The sequence below is a fragment of the Oncorhynchus mykiss genome, chromosome 27 (genome assembly GCF_013265735.2).
Source record: "Oncorhynchus mykiss isolate Arlee chromosome 27, USDA_OmykA_1.1, whole genome shotgun sequence".
NCBI classification, from domain to species: domain Eukaryota; kingdom Metazoa; phylum Chordata; class Actinopteri; order Salmoniformes; family Salmonidae; genus Oncorhynchus; species Oncorhynchus mykiss.
In genome coordinates this window covers 4,342,581-4,361,499 of record NC_048591.1, presented here as the reverse complement: position 1 = coordinate 4,361,499, position 18,919 = coordinate 4,342,581, and the positions used below count along the sequence as shown (strand labels likewise).

General features: G+C 41.8%; 1 protein-coding gene across 2 annotated transcripts in view; it reads right to left on the bottom strand.

Moving 5' to 3' along the window:
• Window positions 1-379: 379 nt before the first annotated feature.
• si:dkey-103g5.4 overlaps window positions 380-18,919 on the bottom strand; it is a 48,840-nt gene continuing 30,300 nt past the window's right edge. For both annotated transcript variants that reach the window (XM_036965312.1, XM_036965313.1), the window contains exons 23-27: window positions 17,535-17,686; window positions 17,250-17,336; window positions 16,867-17,013; window positions 1,821-1,982; window positions 380-1,577 (exon numbers count right to left, since the gene is read on the bottom strand). In XM_036965312.1, coding sequence (XP_036821207.1) covers window positions 1,434-1,577; window positions 1,821-1,982; window positions 16,867-17,013; window positions 17,250-17,336; window positions 17,535-17,686 — 692 coding nt within the window. In that variant the 3' untranslated portion in view covers window positions 380-1,433. The remainder of the gene's footprint in view (window positions 1,578-1,820; window positions 1,983-16,866; window positions 17,014-17,249; window positions 17,337-17,534; window positions 17,687-18,919) is intronic.

Genomic DNA, 18,919 nt, shown 5'->3' with positions numbered 1-18,919 from the left:
CAGCGGCTGCAGAGGCATCCAGGATGGCCAAGATCCTTAACATCGTTGGATTTGTTGTTGGCATTGTGTTGCTCATCATTGTTGTTGCACTGAAACTCACTAGTCGCGAGTGAAAAAGGAGGAAATGTTTTTGTACCATCTTTTGCCCTTTGCATTCCTTTTTATGCCTTCATGCAACACACCAGCCCAGATCTACCCTGATGAGGACAAGCTGTGCTCTAACTGAGACCCAGTGTAAACAAACGCCCTGAAAGCCATTAACTGACCAGCTCTTGCGCTCCATACTCAGAGACAACTGCATGTTGCAGTTGCTGGTTTGAGAAAATACATGAAGCTTCCTGACTGTCAAATGTAATAATAAACACACGAATCAGCCATAATTCATGGTCTTTGTTTATTCATTTCCAAGCACATTTGAGACATAGAAATGTTGATACAAGCAATACAGGCATAACAGTTTACATCAAAAGTACAGACTGATCATTGCAAAAAGTGTATAAATCAGTCTTGGATTTTTGAAAAGGTTTTAAGACTTATCTGTCCTCCTACTGTGTCCTGTGTCAATACTGTGTATACCAATGTTCTAAAACTCAAAACCTCTACTACAATCTAGATTTTAACACCACAATGTTTCAGCCCAACAGCAGCAGCCGCCATTTAAGCAGGGAGGTGGAACTGAAGAAATGCAACCACTGTCAAATTCATACACTCAGCTATGGGATACAAGGGTTATCAAAAATATTGATATGATAGTTTTAAACATACATATTTCTTTCAATTATACAATTATTGTTAACAAAAAGTAAGATGACAAAAAAAAGCAAAAACATGGAGCATTGCAACCTATATTTTTGATTATGATAGAGTAATGCAGTTGCACTAAATCCGTAAGGCATTTATAAAGTTATATTCATCAAGAACCAATGGGTATTCATTGACATGACCATTGAACAGCAGGAAACATCACAGATTGTGCCTGTAACTGACAACAGCAACTGATGATCCTAAAAATAATCTCAACACACATGTATGAGGGACACCTCCTGCGCCACCCTCCCAGCATTCTAGTCCCAGTGGGCAAACCTGGTTGCAGTGATGTCAGCCTGAGGTATTTTGTGACGTCGTGGTCAGGTTGTATACAGATTCTAAAAGGATAGGTGTGTGTGTGCATGAAGGACCTCTCCGTCACACTCCCAAGGAGAACGTTTTGGTCTTTCATCAGTTGCCAGTCCATACACATCAGTTGCCAGTCCATACACATCAGTTGCCAGTCCATACACAACTGTGTATTTCCCAAGCAGATCAGCCATCATGAATTCTAAAAAGTACTGTATGTGAGGGGCTCTCAACATTTTCCGTTCCGACGCTTACTAAAATGCTTTCCCAAAATCCAGGGACCCCTAAATCATGTCATATGCCCCCCTGGTTGAGAATCACTGAGCTTGATCAGTATTTTCCTCCTGGGCTTTGTGACGCACTTCCATGGTTCGGAGCCCCAAGCTCTTCTTTCTCAACAGCCTTTCAACATGGAGGAACACCAAATCCTCCCTGTGCTTCTGCAGGAGTCCCTCCACCTCCTGCTCAAGAAACAGACACGAAACAGGAATGGAACATGATAATTGCCAAAGATTCCCTGACTGTGGCTAAACACAGTTGTTTTCCATCACCATTGTGTGGAATGCTTTAGAAATTAACTCGGTATCACTTTATTTGGAAAGACCAAAATAGATGGTTTATTTATTGTTTCTAGCTATCATAATCGTTGAGGTAAAATGCCAGACATTATGCTAATGTCGATTCCCCGGAGAGGAAGAACGTACTTCCTGTGAAAGGAGCCCCCGACTGGGCCTCTGAAGCCCCTCCAGCAGGGAGGTGGGGTGGGAGTCCCATGGCATGGAGCTCTCTGGAGCAGCACATTCCATACCCATTGAGGAACTCCCTAGTCGGGCCTCGAATAGCTCACCCAGACATGCTTGCAGCAGCTAAGAAAGAAAAACAGTAACATAGTACATGTAATGCTTTATAACTTCTTATACGCACAAATTAGTCTTTAAAAAAGTATTATAACGTCTGGTATCACTTTACTTGACGCACCTTCTTATGAAGACTTAGATATCCTTGTAAACATATTCATACTGTGGGACCTTATAGATGCAGTCATAGAGCATTATGAAACTATGATAAATCTAATTGTCTTGAGTGTTTAGGATCCCTTTATAATGTCTTATGATAACCTTATAATGATCATAACATATCAGAAGCCTTGTTATAATTGAATGAGGAATTGGCGTGCTCCTGTGGCGGTCGGTGTTGTTTAAGATGAGGGAGGACGATTCTTCTTTTTTTTATGAGCAAGTTCTGTTCTATTACAGCATATTGGATGACTGTCATTCATATTCCATTCACAGAGCTCAATGTAACATCAATAAGTTTAGGCTACTACATGATACTCAAATGTTCCCTATTCCCATCATGAGGTTGCTTACAACCCAGCCTAAAATTTTAAGTTTACAACGTAGGTGCACAGGCCGAGATAAATTTGAGTAATCAAGGTGACAGACATTGACACATTCAATACCGCATTGCACACTCTTGCCTCCATCTACAGTAGGGGATCTAGGGTGTAATTATTAGTCCAACAGTTGCAAACAAGAGTTTCTATTGGACAAATGTAGGTATTTTTCTATCCCTGTTTTTTTCCCCGTTTGCTTCCGTTTAAGAAACGTTTTTCAACAGAATCGGTGGAATGAATACACCCTTAATCACATGCAAACACATTTCACTTTCATAGCAGCCACATACAACAATAAAGGGATAATGCGGTTCGTATTCCTTCTTGCATCTACATGCTCCCCTCCTTTCACTTTTTCCCCTTCGCTTGTGAACTTCAGTGTACAACACATCAGCTTTCTGTGGCCAAGTGAAAAAACCTTTCGAAGCCAAACCTTCATGTCATAATCGCTAACCGCTACACACATCCCACATCGTTGTCACCATATTAACATCATTGTCAACATAGCTAACTACTAGAACTAATGCAAGTAAACCTGTTGCAATCATGCAGTACAGTGTACAGTCGGCAGTTTAGCAGTTACACCGGTGGGCCAAGTTGGATGAAAATTAATAATCATCTCATATTGCTCAAATAAACAGCATACCTGGTTTCAAATAACAGATAAAGCAACACCTCGCAGCACAACGCCTCTCCCCTATTTGACCTAGATAGTTTGTGTGTATGCATTGATATGTAGTCTACGTGTTGTGATAGAAAATACTTATTTACCTGGTTTGTTTATGTTAATAGTTAGCAATGAATACTTAACAAACAGGACATATTTGTTCTGTTTATTCTGTGTTTTCATGGGCTCCACTCTAGATCCCTGCAGCTAATCAGGGCGTATGGTCACTGGAGATGGCTTGAGCTGAGAAATGAGTTCAAGACTGTATTACATAGACAAGAATGTGTTTTACTAGAGATAGCTTTGGAGTAGAACAATCCTTCATTATCTCAAAATCAAACACCTCTCCAAACAGGTCAGGGACAAAGTTGTGGAGAAGTACAGATCACGGTTGTGATGTTAGCCTTCTAAATGAGATAATTGTTTTTCATTTGAAGTCTTAACCAGTCAGTCAGTGACCACACCCACGTGAGCACGGACATTAATGTCAGCGTCATGGAACGCCCCTTTTTCCAGGATGCATAACCGTGACCAAATTCACATTAGACCAGAAAGCATGGAGCTGTGGCTACATGTTGAAATGGTTGGCAATTTAAATACAGACCAGTTATGTGCAGCGCCAGCTGTACACTTTGAAATGATTAAGAACACTACAAGGCTACACATTAACAGTCTGCAGCTGTGCATGTAAACTAGTCTAGTAAACTCGACCGAAAACGAGAGACAAAGAACCATTTGCTCTCACCACTCTATTCTAACGAACAGAGCCCGCTGAACAAACTACGAAAGACTTTGAGACTTCTGTCGAATTACTCTCCAGACAGACCGCCGATTTCAACAGAAAGAAAACAAAGACATACAAGCGTAAATATCTGTTGCATTTCAAAATCCGAATGAGCAGTTGTTTGGGTGCTAAATATCCATATTTACGCTGGGCGTATTTTCACATGTATGTACAATAAGCCCACTCTGTCTCCCCCACTGTCTTTCCCGCTCTTTATCCACACCCTTATCCATTGTCCATCAAGCCATCATATCGGGTTAGTCCACTAGGGACTTTTCATTGCATTGTGTAGTAATCAATGTGTAAGCTATCCTGTTTGTGTAATTCTGTGTGATTATTTTGTTAGTTAGTAAATAAATAATTAAGCCAATTTGTATATCGCTGAGTCATCATTTATGATAGAAGGTAACAATTCATTAATGACTGTTTGATGACTGAAATATAAGAGAACTTTATATCTTTAAGAGTTCATTCGGAAAACGGTAACTAGTTAAATGAGCTTTTTCCATGATGCCCCAAGATTGCTAATGAGTTAATTGTTACAGGATGAATTTAATCATTGTAATAATTACACATGGTTAATTGATATGATAAAATAATCATCATTGCATTAATTATAGTAAAGACACAAGCCTAAATAAGTTCAGGAGTAACAATTTGCTTAAAACCTCTTAGCGCTCAAATCCCGTTAGCGGGATAGATTTGACAACATCCGGTGAAATTGCAGAACGCCAAATTCAAACTACAGAAATATAAATATTTAACATTCATATAAATACAAGTGTAATACAAAATAAAGCTTAACTTCTTGTTAATCCAGCCGCTGTGTCAGATTTCAAAAAGGCTTTACGGCGAAAGCACACCATGCGATTATCTGAGGACAGCGCCCCACATACAAAAACATGAAAACCATTGTTCAACCAGGCAGGTGCAACATGAAAGTCAGAAATAGCGAAATAATAAATACCTTACCTTTGAAGATCTTCATCTTTTTGCAATCCCAAATGTCTCATTGACACAATGAATGGTCATTTTGTTCAATAAATTCCTTCTTTATATCTATATATATATTTAATGTACATTTATTTGGCGCATTTGATTCAGAATTACACCGGTTCCAACTCACCCAACATGACTACAAAGTATCTAATAAGTTACCTGTAAACTTGGTCCAAACATTTCAAACAACGTTTCTTATCCAACCTCAGGTACCCTAAAATGTAAATAATCGATAAGATTTAAGACAGAATAAACTGTTTCCAATACCGGAGAAAAATAACGAGGAGCGCGCTCCTGTTCACGAGCACCAAAAGACTTGAGTCCATCTGAGTGACACATGGAAAGAATAGGACTACTTCTTCATTTCTCAAAAGAAAAACATCGAACAATTTCTAGACTGTTGACATCTAGTGGAAGCCATAGGAACTGCAATCTGGGCCCTAATAAATCAGGTTTCCCATAGAAATCCATTGGAAAACACAATGACCTCAAAATAAAATTTCCCTGGATGGATTGTGCTCGGGGTTTTGCCTGGGAAATCAGTTCTGTTATACTCACAGACATTATTTTAACAGTTTCAGAAACTTTTGCATGTTTTCTATCCAATACTACCATGCATATGCATATCCTAGCTTCTGGGCCTGAGCAACAGGCAGTTTACTCTGGGCACGCTTTTCATCTGGACGTGAAAATACTGCCCTCTAGCCCGAAGAAGTTTGCTTAACAAGTCACATAATAAGTTTCATGGACTTACACTGTGTGCAATAATAGTGCCTTTTGAACGACTACCTCATCTCTGTACCTCACAAATAAAATGATCTGTAAGGTCCCTCAGTCGAGCAGTGATTTTCCAACACAGATTCAACCACAAAGAGCAGGGAGGTTTTCCAATGCCTTGTAAAGAAGGACACCTATTGATAAAATAATGACACTTTGGATGGTGTATCAATACACCCAGTCACTACAACGATACAGGTGTCCTTCGTAACTCAGTTGCTGGAGAGGAAGGGGATTTCACCATGAGGCCAATGGTGACTTTAAAAAAAATGGCTGTGACATGGGAAAACTGAGGATGGATCAACAACATTGTAGTTACTCCACAATACTAACCTAAATGGCACTTCATTTCGCAAGGAAGCCTGTACAGAATGAAAACATTCCAAAACATGCATCCTGTTTGTAATAACGCACTAAAGTAAACCTGCAAAAAGATTTCCTGAATACAAAGCATTATCTTTGGGGCAAATCCAACACAACACATCCCTGAGTACCATTATTCATACTATCAAGAATAGAGATGGCTGCATCATGTTATGCGTATGCTGGTCATCGACAAGGACTATGGAGTTTTTTGGGGATAAAAAGAAGCGTAATAGAGATAAGAACAAGGACAACTTGGTTCAGTTTACTTTCCAACTTACACTGGGAGACAAATTCACCTTTCAGCAGGACAATAACATAAAATACGAGGCCAAATCTACATTGGAGCTGCTTACCAAGACGACGTTGAATGTTCCTGAGTGGCTTAGTTACAGTTTTGAATTACATCCACTTTGGCAAGACTTGAAAATGGCTATCTAGCAATGGTCAACAACCAACTTGACAGAGCTTGAAGAATTATTATTATTTATTTTTTTACAAAAATAGTATACAATCCAGGTGTGCAAAGCTCTTAGAGAATTACCCAGAAAGATTCACAGCTGTAATCACTGCCAAAGGGGTTTCTAACATGTCATGACATGTGAATTCTTATGTCAATTAGATATTTCTGTGTTTCATTTTCGATACATTTTCAAAAATGTTTAAACACAATGTTTTCACTTTGTCATAATGGAGTATTGTGTGTCGAGGGGTGAGATTTTTTTTTATTGAATCCATTTTGAATTCAGGCTGTAACACAATAAAATGTGGAATAAGTGAAGGGGTATGAATACTTTCTGAAGGCACCGTAGATGACGTCACAATCACAATCCTTATTTATATACTGTTTTCTATATTGTTTTACTAGTTTTTTTTTTACAAAAAAAGAAATGCACAACTGTTGCTCACAGGAAGTAACCTAACATAAATGTTTCATCCGGGCCTCTAGGGCTCTGTTTGTAGTGCACGGATATAATATGCCTCTCTGCAACAGCAATTTCTCTCTATCACCTCCTCTCTTAGGTGGCTGTACAACTTTATGCCGAAAAACCTTAGCTGGCACACATCATGTCCCACAGCATTAACACTAGAGCCCAGCCTGGAAACTTCTTTCTAAAATCTAAGGATCCAAATCACGTTCTGTGCATATGTTATTTTACACACGTATTCAAATTTCTCTCTTTACTCACCCTCTTCTGAACCCTCAACCAATTTGATCAATATGATGATGTAGCCTATGTCTGTGCCTCGTATTTCTGAACAGCTGCGATTTGAATGAACATTCCAAAAATATATATGAAGGCTACGACCATGTCTGTGGTAACGGATAATGCCGTAGGCACAAGCAAGTCTACACATTGCATTGGGGCAAAACAATTTGTGTTTTGTGTGATGATTATGGCGCGATATAGCCTCCTGTTTAGCCAATGTTTGCAATGATGAAGAAAAAAAACCATTACATCGTTCTTGATTGCCTGTCTGTGTCTTGCTTGTTTGATATGCTGTGCATGTATATACCTGCATGTAACTCCCGTCCTAAAAAACGAACATGAAATTGCTAGACAACCACTTTATGTTGTGTTTATGTTTGCAATGGCCTACTTTCACAACAGACAGAGAACTAAGTTTGTTCGAAATGTAACTCTCGTTGTGGTGTAATGGCTTTAGGAGAGAGTGGCCATGCCTGTCTTCCCTGACTATTTAAGGAGCCTTACTTGGCCCCAGTCTTAGTGTGTCATCTATAGTTTGAAAGGTGATGAACTCTTACAAGAACAGCACGTATATTTTTTTATTCATTAAGTAGCAGTTGGTGTTGTTAGGGCCATTGAAATTAAGTGCTTTTCCCTGGTAGCCTAGTTAATCATTGCTGTTTGAACTGTCTGATTGCTCAGTAATTGTGATTGTCATTGTGGCCTTGGATTAGTTTCAGGCCAATTTGTGTATGACAATTTTCTGTGTCCTGGCACCCCAATGGTGAAACAAGCTTCCCTCTAAAGTCAGGACAGCGGAATCCCAGCCCATCTTTCGAAGATGTCTGAAACCCCACCTCTTTGAAGAGTAGCTTAACTCTCACGGATCTCCCATCGCTGAATAAAACATACAGCGTGTGTAGTTCCCAATGGCAATCCCAAACAAACAAATGGACAAAGGATTTTGGAGGATGGGATATTGAGCTGAAAAGCAGCATTGCTGATGAAGAGTCTTCACCTGATTCTGATGTTGACTTCAAGCCTCCGGTTCCTGAGTTTTGCCAACTGAGACGGTGATCCCAACTGTCAAGGTAAAACAGAAGTCTGGTAGGGATGGCATGGTTTGGGTAGAAAGAGTGACGAGAACGCAACAGGAAGGCGGCTTTTCCAGGATATTCTCACAGAGAGAGCAGGTTCTACACCTCACGCAAAGAGACAAATTGCCAGCGCACTCCACAGTTTTCTTTGCTTATGTGACATTCAGATGTTGTAGTACATCAGAGATTGCACTATCACTCATGCGCACAGGAAAGTAAAACAGTAAGTGGGTGGGACATGCTTTTATTGCACTCTTGTATATCTACGGGGCATACGGCGGAAAGAGCAGGGATGTGGAGTAATTTTGGTCTGAAAGGTGTGCAACCGCTTCAGAAGCCCTGTTTATACCTGGTCCTAACCGGCTTCCTTTGTCCTGATCTTGTCCACATTCTGATTGTGTCCAGAATTTTTGGCAGGTGTAGACGATTAAAAGACATATTGTGATCTGATGGTGATCAGATCTTATAGACCACCTACAGAGGTAGTCAGGGATGCATTTTGCCCAGAATTTTGGACAGGTGTAGACAATTAAAAGACAAATTGTGATCTGATCTTCCTGACCACCTCCCGAGGTAGTCAGGGATGCATTGTGTCTGGATATCTTACAAGTGTAGATGGATCTGGACAGTGAAACCATGTAAATCATAACTATCCTGCCCTCCAAATGAAATCACAGGTGGCACCATTGACCTATGGCATCAATATTTGTCTTAAAATACATTTATGGATATGCATCCCATGGAAAATGGCGCCGACAGAGATGGTTGCCTCGCTTTAGGTCCTTAGAATACTATGCAGTTGTTTGTTTTTCATGTATTATTTCCAACATTGTTAGCCCAGAAAATCTCAAGTGTTATTACATATAGCCGGGAAGAACTATTGGATATAAAAGCGATGACAACTTACCAACATTACAACCAGGATTACGTCTTTCCCGAAGCGTGATCCTTTGTTCGAACCTCCACCCTGGACATGCGATCTTATCCCAGAGGTCGACCCAAAACAACGCGGTCACCGCAGGAGAGGCAGACGGAGCGGCCTACTGGTCAGCCTCAGAAGGCGAGCACACCATCCACCGCTTCCGAGCATATTACTCGCCAATGTCCTGTTCTCTAGATAACAAGGTGGACGAAATTAGGGCACAAGCTGCCTTCAGGGAGACATCAGAGATTGTAACATTCTCTGTTTCACGGAAACATGGCTCACTTGGGATATTTTGTTAGAGTCGGTACAGCCACCCGGTTTCTTCACGCATCGCGCCGACAGAAACAAACATCTCTCTGGTAAGAAGGAGGGCAGGGTGTATGCCTTGTGATTACACCATGAGTCGTTAATCATAACAACATACAGGAACTTAAGTCCTTTTGTTCACCTGACCTAGAATTCCTTACAATCAAATGCCGACCGCATTATCTTCCAAGAGTATTCTCTTCGATTATAGTCACAGCCGTGTATATCCCCCTCCCATCCTGAGGCTGCATATATTGTAGCTGGGGATTTTAACAAAGCTAACCTAAGAACAATACTTCCTAAATTCTATCAGCGTATCGAATGCGCGACACGATCATGCCACTCGAACTTCCGCGACTCATACAAAGCCCTCCCCCGCCCTGCCTTTGGGCAAGTCTGACCATGACTCATTTTGTTGCTCCCAGCCTATAGACAGAAACTAAAACAAGAAACACCCGTGCTCAGGTCAATACAACGCTGGTCTGACCTATCGGATTCCACGCTTCAAGATGGCTTCGATCACGTGGACTGGGATATGTTCCGAATAGCCTCAGACAACAACATTGAGGAATACGCTGACTCGGTGAGCGAGTTAATTAGCAAGTGCATCGATGATCTTGAACCCTCTGTGAATATTAAAACCTTCCCTAACCAGAAACCGTCGATTGATGGCAGCATTTGCACAAAAATGAAAGCATGACAACAGACTGGGATAGTCTTTTTGATTATGGCAGGTGACCAGAAACATGACCGAATACAAGCAGTGCAGCTATTCCCTCCACAAGGCAATCAAACAAGCAAAGTGTCAATATAGAGACAAAGTACAGTCGCAATACAACGGCTCAAACACAAGACGTATGTTGCAGAGTCTACAATCAATTCCGGATTACAAAAAGAAAACCAGCCCCATCGCAGACATTGATGTCTTGCTCCCAGAGAAATTAAACAACTTCTTTGTTCACTTTAAGGACAATACAGTGCCACTGACATGGCCCGCTACCAAAGCCTCTGGGCTCTCGTGATCCGTGGCTAACGTGAGTAAAACATTTAAACGTGTTATCCCTCGCAAGGCTGCCGGCCCAGACGGCATCCCTCGCCACGTCCTCAGAGCATGCGCAGACCAGCTGGCTGGTGTGTTGACGGACATATTCAACCAATCCCTATCCCAGTCTGTTGTCCCCACATGCTTCAAGATGGCCACCATTATTCCTGTCCCCAAGAAAGCTAAGGTAACTGAACTAAATGACTATCACCCCATTGCACTCACTTCTGTCATCATGAAGTGCTTTGAGAGACTAGTCAAGGATCATATCACCTCCACCTTACCTGATACCCTAGACACACTCCAATTTGCTTACTGCTCCAATAGGTCCACTGACGATGCAATTGCCATCATACTGCAGACTGCCCTATTGCATCTGGACAAGAGGAATACCTATGTAAGAATGCTGTTTATTGACTACGGCTCGGCATTTAACACCATAATACCCTCCAGACTCGTCATTAAACTCGAGACCCTGGGTCTTGACCCCGCCCTGTGCAACTGGGTCCTGGACTTTCTGAAGGGCCGCCCCCAGGTGGTAAAAGTAGGAAACAACATCTCCACCCCACTGATCCTCTCACTCAACGTCAACAAAAGAAAAGAAAGGAGATGATCGTGGACTTCAGGAAACATAGAGGGAGCACCGCCCACCCCTCCCCATCGACATCGACGGGACAGTAGTGGAGAAGGTGGAAAGCTTTAAGTTCCTCAGCGTACACATCACGAACAAACTGAAATGGTCCACCCACACAGACAGTGTGGTGAAGAAGGCGCAACAGTGCCTCTTCAAACTCAGGAGGCTGAAGAAATTTGGCTTGTCATCTAAAACACTAACAAACATTTACAGATGCTCAATCGAGAGCATCCTGTCAGGCTGTATCACCGCCTGGTACAGCAATTGCACCGCCCTCAACTGCAAGGCTCTCCAGAGGGTAGTGCGGTCTGCACAACGCATCACCGGGGCAAACTACCTGCCCTCCAAGACACCTACACCACCCGATGTCACAGGAAGGCCATAAACATCAAGGACAACAACCACCCGAGCCACTGTCAGGTGCATCAAAGCTGGGACCGAGAAATTGAAAAACAGTTTCTATCTCAAGGCCATCAGACTATTAAACAGCCATCACTAACATAGAGAGGCTGCTGCCAACATACAGACTCAAATCTCTAGCCACTTAAGCCAGTACATGTCCAGGCCCATCTGAAGTTTGCTAGAGAGCATTTGGATGATCCAGAAGAAGATTGGGAGAATGTCATATGGTCAGATGAAACCAAAATATAACTTTTTGGTAAAAACTCAACTCGTCGTGTTTTGAGGACAAAGAATGCTGAGTTGCATCCAAAGAACACCATACCTATTGTAAAGCATGGGGGTGGAAACATCATGCTTTGGGGCTATTTTTCTGCAAAGGGACCAGGACGACTGATCCGTGTAAAGGAAAGAATGAATGGGATAAGTATTGCCCCACTGTACATATGAGATGAGTAATGTAGGATATGTGAACATTATTGAAGTGGCGTTATTTAAAGTGACTAGTGATACCTTTATTAAGTCCATGTATTTAAGCAGGGGGACACGTCTGGCACTGCAGGATTTTAGTCCCTGGCGGCGTAGTGTGTTACTGATGGTAGGCTTTGTTACTTTGGTCCCAGGTCTCTGCAGGTCATTCACTAGGTCCCCCCGTGTGGTTCTGGGATTTTTTGGTTCTTGTGATCATTTTGACCCCACGGGGTGAGATCTTGCGTGGAGCCCCAGATCGAGGGAGATTATCAGTGGTCTTGTATGTCTTCTATTTCCTAATAATTGCTCCCACAGTTGATTTCTTCAAACCAAGCTGCTTACCTATTGCAGATTCAGTCTTCCCAGCCTGGTGCAAGTCTACAATTTTGTTTCTGGTGTCCTTTGACAGCTCTTTGGTCTTGGCCATAGTGGAGTTTGGAGTGTGACTGTTTGAGGTTGTGGACAGGTGTCTTTTATACTGATAACAAGTTCAAACAGGTGCCATTAATACAGGTAACGAATGGAGGACAGAGGAGCCTCTTAAAGAAGAAGTTACAGGTCAGTGAGAGACAGAAATCTTGCTTGTTTGTAGGTGACCAAATACTTATTTTCCACCATAATTTGCAAATAAATTCATTAAAAATCCTACAATGTGATTTTCTGCATTTTTTTTTCTAATTTTGTTTCATAGTTGAAGTGTACCTATGATGGAAATTACAGGCCTCTCTCATCTTTTTAAGTGGGAGAACTTGCACAATTGGTGGCTGACTAAATACTTTTTTGCCCCACTGTATATACTGTATTCTACACGATCTACTACATCTCGCATACCATCGCTCATCCATATATTTATATGTACATATTCATATTCATCCCATGTGTGTATTCGTGTGTGTAAGGTAGTTATTGTGAATTTGTTAGATTTTACACTCACTCACATTAACATCCGCTAACCCTGTGTATGTGACCAATAAAATGTTATTATTTTGAAAAACAATATCTGTCAAATGATTTGCATACAGGGAAATCTGGTCACAGTGTAGACACGGTGGATGGGTAAGAGACATTTTAATACCATGTGTAGATGCAACGGTTTATATGTGGGCACAATCAGAATATGGACATAATCAGAACAAAGGACGCATGCTAGCCCCAGGTATAAACAGGACTAGAGAGATTATTCTCGTTTTGATGACAAGGAGACAAGACCAATATGTGTGCAGACAGACAGGTTCGCCGCTCTCAGACATCTGGACGAGTTCTGTAAAGAATTGCATTACTTGTTACAAGCCAGGAGAGAACATAGCTGTTGATGAGCAACTGTTCCCAACCAAAGCTTGTGCTGTTTTACCCAATGCATGTCCACAAACTAGACAAATGTGTACAGTGCCTTGCGAAAGTATTCGGCCCCCTTGAACTTTGCGACCTTTTGCCACATTTCAGGCTTCAAACATAAAGATATAAAACTGTATTTTTTTGTGAAGAATCAACAGCAAGTGGGACACAATCATGAAGTGGAATGACATTTATTGGATATTTCAAACTTTTGTAACAAATCAAAAACTGAAAAATTGGGCGTGCAAAATGATTCAGCCCCTTTACTTTCAGTGCAGCAAACTCTCTCCAGAAGTTCAGTGAGGATCTCTGAATGATCCAATGTTGACCTAAATGACTAATGATGATAAATACAATCCACCTGTGTGTAATCAAGTCTCCGTATAAATGCACCTGCACTGTGATAGTCTCAGAGGTCCGTTAAAAGCGCAGAGAGCATCATGAAGAACAAGGAACACACCAGGCAGGTCCGAGATACTGTTGTGAAGAAGTTTAAAGCCGGATTTGGATACAAAACGATTTCCCAAGCTTTAAACATCCCAAGGAGCACTGTGCAAGCGATAATATTGAAATGGAAGGAGTATCAGACCACTGCAAATCTACCAAGACCTGGCCGTCCCTCTAAACTTTCAGCTCATACAAGGAGAAGACTGATCAGAGATGCAGCCAAGAGGCCCATGATCACTCTGGATGAACTGCAGAGATCTACTGCTGAGGTGGGAGACTCTGTCCATAGGACAACAATCAGTCGTATATTGCACAAATCTGGCCTTTATGGAAGAGTGGCAAGAAAGCCATTTCTTAAAGATCCATAAAAAGTGTCGTTTAAAGTTTGCCACAAGCCACCTGGGAGACACACCAAATATGTGGAAGAAGGTGCTCTGGTCAGATGAAACCAAAATTGAACTTTTTGGCAACAATGCAAAACGTTATGTTTGGCGTAAAAGCAACACAGCTGAACACACCATCCCCACTGTCAAACATGGTGGTGGCAGCATCATGGTTTGGGCCTGCTTTTCTTCCGCAGGGACAGGGAAGATGGTTAAAATTGATGGGAAGATGGATGGAGCCAAATACAGGACCATTCTGGAAGAAAACCTGATGGAGTCTGCAAAAGACCTGAGACTGGGACGGAGATTTGTCTTCCATCAAGACAATGATCCAAAACATAAAGCAAAATCTACAATGGAATGGTTAAAAAATAAACATATCCAGGTGTTAGAATGGCCAAGTCAAAGTCCAGACCTGAATCCAATCGAGAATCTGCGGAAAGAACTGAAAACTGCTGTTCACAAATGCTCTCCATCCAACCTCACTGAGCTCGAGCTGTTTTGCAAGGAGGAATGGGAAAAAATGTCAGTCTCTCGATGTGCAAAACTGATAGAGACATACCCCAAGTGACTTACAGCTGTAATCGCAGCAAAAGGTGGCGCTACAAAGTATTAACTTAAGGGGGCTGAATAATTTTGCACGCCCAATTTTTCAGTTTTTGATTTGTTAAAAAAGTTTGAAATATCCAATAAATGTCGTTCCACTTCATGATTGTGTCCCACTTGTTGTTGATTCTTCACAAAAAAATACAGTTTTATATCTTTATGTTTGGAGCCTGAAATGTGGCAAAAGGTCGCAAAGTTCAAAGGGGCCGAATACTTTCGCAAGGCACTGTATTTAAGTTATGGTTATGCCGAAACCAAGTACTTGCTCAATGGCTGTCCATATCTGGGGAAAGATTAAACCAGGCCAGCGGGTGAGCGACGGTCTGAGACTGTGGTTTTGAGACTCGTGGAGCCTTACATGGGCAAAGACAGAAATGTGTCTATGGACAACTTCTTTACATCAATTTCCTTGGCAGCCAAGTTGATTGTAAAGAAGACCTGCTCGGAACAGTGAACAAACAGAGAGGGGAGCTGCATGGTCCTCAGCACCATGCATCCCACTGTTGCAATTGGCATTGACCAGAAGACGGTGACAGACTACAATCGCACAAAGGTAGACTATATGACCAAAATCCCAAATCATGGGCATTAATAGAGAGTTGATCCCCCTTTGCCACTATAACAGCCACCACTCTTCTGGGAAGGCTTTCCCCTAAATATTGGAACATTACTGCGGGGACTTGCTTCCATTCAGCCACAAGAGCATTAGTGAGGTCGGGCACTGATTTTGGACGATAAGGCCTGGCTTACATTCGGCTTGCCAATTCATCCTACAGGTGGGGTTGAGGTCAAGGCTCTGTGCAGGCCAGTCAAGTTCTTCCACACCGATCTCGACAAACCATTTCTGTATGTACCTCGCTTTGTGCACGGGGGAATTAACATGATGAAACAGGAAAGGACCTTCCCCAAACTGTTTCCACAATGTTGGAAGCACAGATTCGTCTAGAATATCATTGTACGCTGTAGCATTAAGATTGCCCTTCACTGGAACTAAGGGACCTAGCCTGAACCATGAAAAACCGCTCCCGACCATTGTTCCTCCTCCACCAAACTTTACAGTTGGCACTATGCATTGGGGCATCCGCCAAACCCAGATTCATCTGTCAAACTGCCAGATGGTGAAGTGTGATTCCATACTCCAGAGAACACTTTTCAACTGCTCCTGAGTCCAATAGCGGTAAGATTTACACCACTCCACCCGACACTTGGTATTGCTCATGGTGATCTTAGGCTTGTGTGCGGCTGCTCGGCCATGGAAACCCCTTTCAGGAAGCTCCCAACGAACAGTTCTTGTGCTGACGTTGCTTCCAGAGGCAGTTTGAAACTTGGTAGTGAGTGTTGCAACCGAGGACAGACGTTTTTTACACTCTTCATTCGTGTTCTGTGAGCTTGTGTGGCCTACCACTTTGCGGCTGTGCCGTTGTTGCTCCTAGACGTTTCCACGTCACAATAACAGCACTTATAGTTGACCGGGGCAGCCCAAACAGGGCATACATTTGACGAACTGGAAAGGTGGCATCCTATGACAGTACCACGTTTAAAGTCACTGAGCTCTTCAGTATGGCCATTCTACTGCCAATATTTGTCTATGGCGTTGTGCTCAATTTTATACAGCTGTCAGCAACAGATGTGGCTGAAATAGCCGAATCCACTATTTTGAAGGGGTGTCCACATACTATTGGGCAATACATTTGTAGTGTTTCCACTGAAACTAGAGATCCTTTTGACACAAAGATTCACATAAATTCTGCGTGGATTCAGTTCTCAGTATGTGGTGGGCTGACTTTTTTTAGGGGAGAAAATGACACCCTATTCCCTAATATAATGCCCTTTTTTGACCAGGGACCATACGACTCTGGTCATAAGTACTGTAGTACACTATGTTGGAAATAGGTTGCTTTCTGGGACGCAGACAGAGTTTGGCAGCACCTTGAAGAAAGCCCGTTGGAAGGTAGGACTGGAGTCGACGCTCATGTCCCCAACAGCGACATGTGACAGACAGTGCAAGAGGAGCAGAGAGAATCCTCCCACTGACTGCAGTCTCTGGCGACGCACAAACACTGTCTTCTCAGCCTCCTACCAACACACGACATCAGTTAGTAGCAAACAGATGTGGCACAGATGTTAACATCACAAACGTCAGAAGCTAAACTGCAAGATTCAGAGCTGTCATTCAATCCTAAAGGGAAATAGATTTTTATTGATGTTGATTATCGTGTACAACATGCACACTGTTCCCCAATGCATATTTGATTCCAAAATAGAAATGTAATCTCTCTCTCATGCACATACAGTGGAAATTGGGACATCACCTGATAAAAGAAGGAATTCCGGAAGGCGTTGTATTTGTAGTTATTGGATGGAAGACTAGTTGCTATCTGGAGTGACACTGCTGGAGTCTATGGGAGTAATGGTATTAACAATTTTGGTGCTAAGAACATTCACATTGACAAAGAAAAATACGTTCAAACAGACCGCAAAGACCACATGTGATTAATTAATCTCCTTTTGATAGGAAAGATGAGTTAAACAATGCTTTGAACTATGACCCTTCACTAACCTCTCTCAGTATGTGGGAGAGAAAGTGAGTGACTAACCAGTTCGAGAGTGTGTAGTGTTTGCAGTAGGAATAGTCCATGGTGGTAGACCAGGAACTCTCTGGGATTAAGACGACCTGGGTCAAGAAGGAGCAGCTCTCCTTCACACTCCCACTGTGCATCCAGATAGTCAATAAAAGAGCTCGCTCTGCCTGAAATTCAGAGAGAATCCATAAATCCAGTTGTCCATTTCTCCTTGCTGGGTTATCAATTCACACTTCACGTAGCACAAGTAGTCTAGGAACTCTCAAAAGGCTGTGTATTATCACAATTGAAAGCATACATTTTTAGGTCAAGTAAAGTTGTACTGAGTGTTGTGGGTGGGACATTTGGTATTAATTATGAAAGCACCAAAGCAGTCGTTGACAGGGGATTGTCTTTTTTACTTTTGTCTTTGGCTTGTTTTCACTTTGATTCAGATCTTTTTCTAGTTCCTTCACAACCACAGCTGGTTGAGATTTTCCCTGAACAAGTGGTCCGGTTTGGCCTTTTGGTTGCATTTTTGTTGTGTCAGTTTGTGACTAATTTCAATGTCAGACTGAAACAAATCATATTACTATGTATTTTCTACGGGTTTTCTCACCTTGTCTCACCTAGCTACCTTAAGATGAATGCACCAACTGTAAGTCGCTCTGGATAAGAGAGTCTGCTAAATGACTCAAATGGAAATGTTTTCAACGACCGCCAGACGGAGAGGAATAATGGACTCCCGGTGTTGTGAAACCTCGAAGGATAAGAAGCAGCTGTGGTGTTATGTTGCTATGTCAGACACCTTAGCTGCTTTTTCCCCGTGGTGGTCAGGTGATTTTATTATGATGGATGGTCAGTGTTAGGGAAGTATAGTATACCAAGATACCGATCACTTCACACTGGAAGAAGTTAAACTACACTAAAGCTACCCTTAACACAAGTATACTTTACTTAACTAAAGTTACTTTGAAAAAAGTAGTTCACTTAATCTAAACTACAGTACTTAGTGAAAAATGATCATATGTAAATCATCAGAATACAAATTCCAAGAACAGATCACTTTGGGGTCATATGGTAACAAACTGTAATGTGTAATTTAGCTTATTAATCACAAAACCAATGATTCAAGTGAGAATTAGCAGGCCTGATGGTGAAAAAGAAAGATAATGATTACATAGTTCCAGTAGTTAGCTACACCGCTACATGGCAAAAAAGTAATTAACTAACTTGAAATTAGTTCAAATACCACCAAGTTACTGCACAATGTAGTTAAATTACTAGTTGAAATAAACGTTATTTGTATAGTGCATACCATGACAGTTTGTTTCAAAGTGCTCCACACAAAAATTATACCTAATCTCACCTCAATTAATAAAGAATCTTGCCCATCCTGCCATCAGTCCCACGATGAAGCT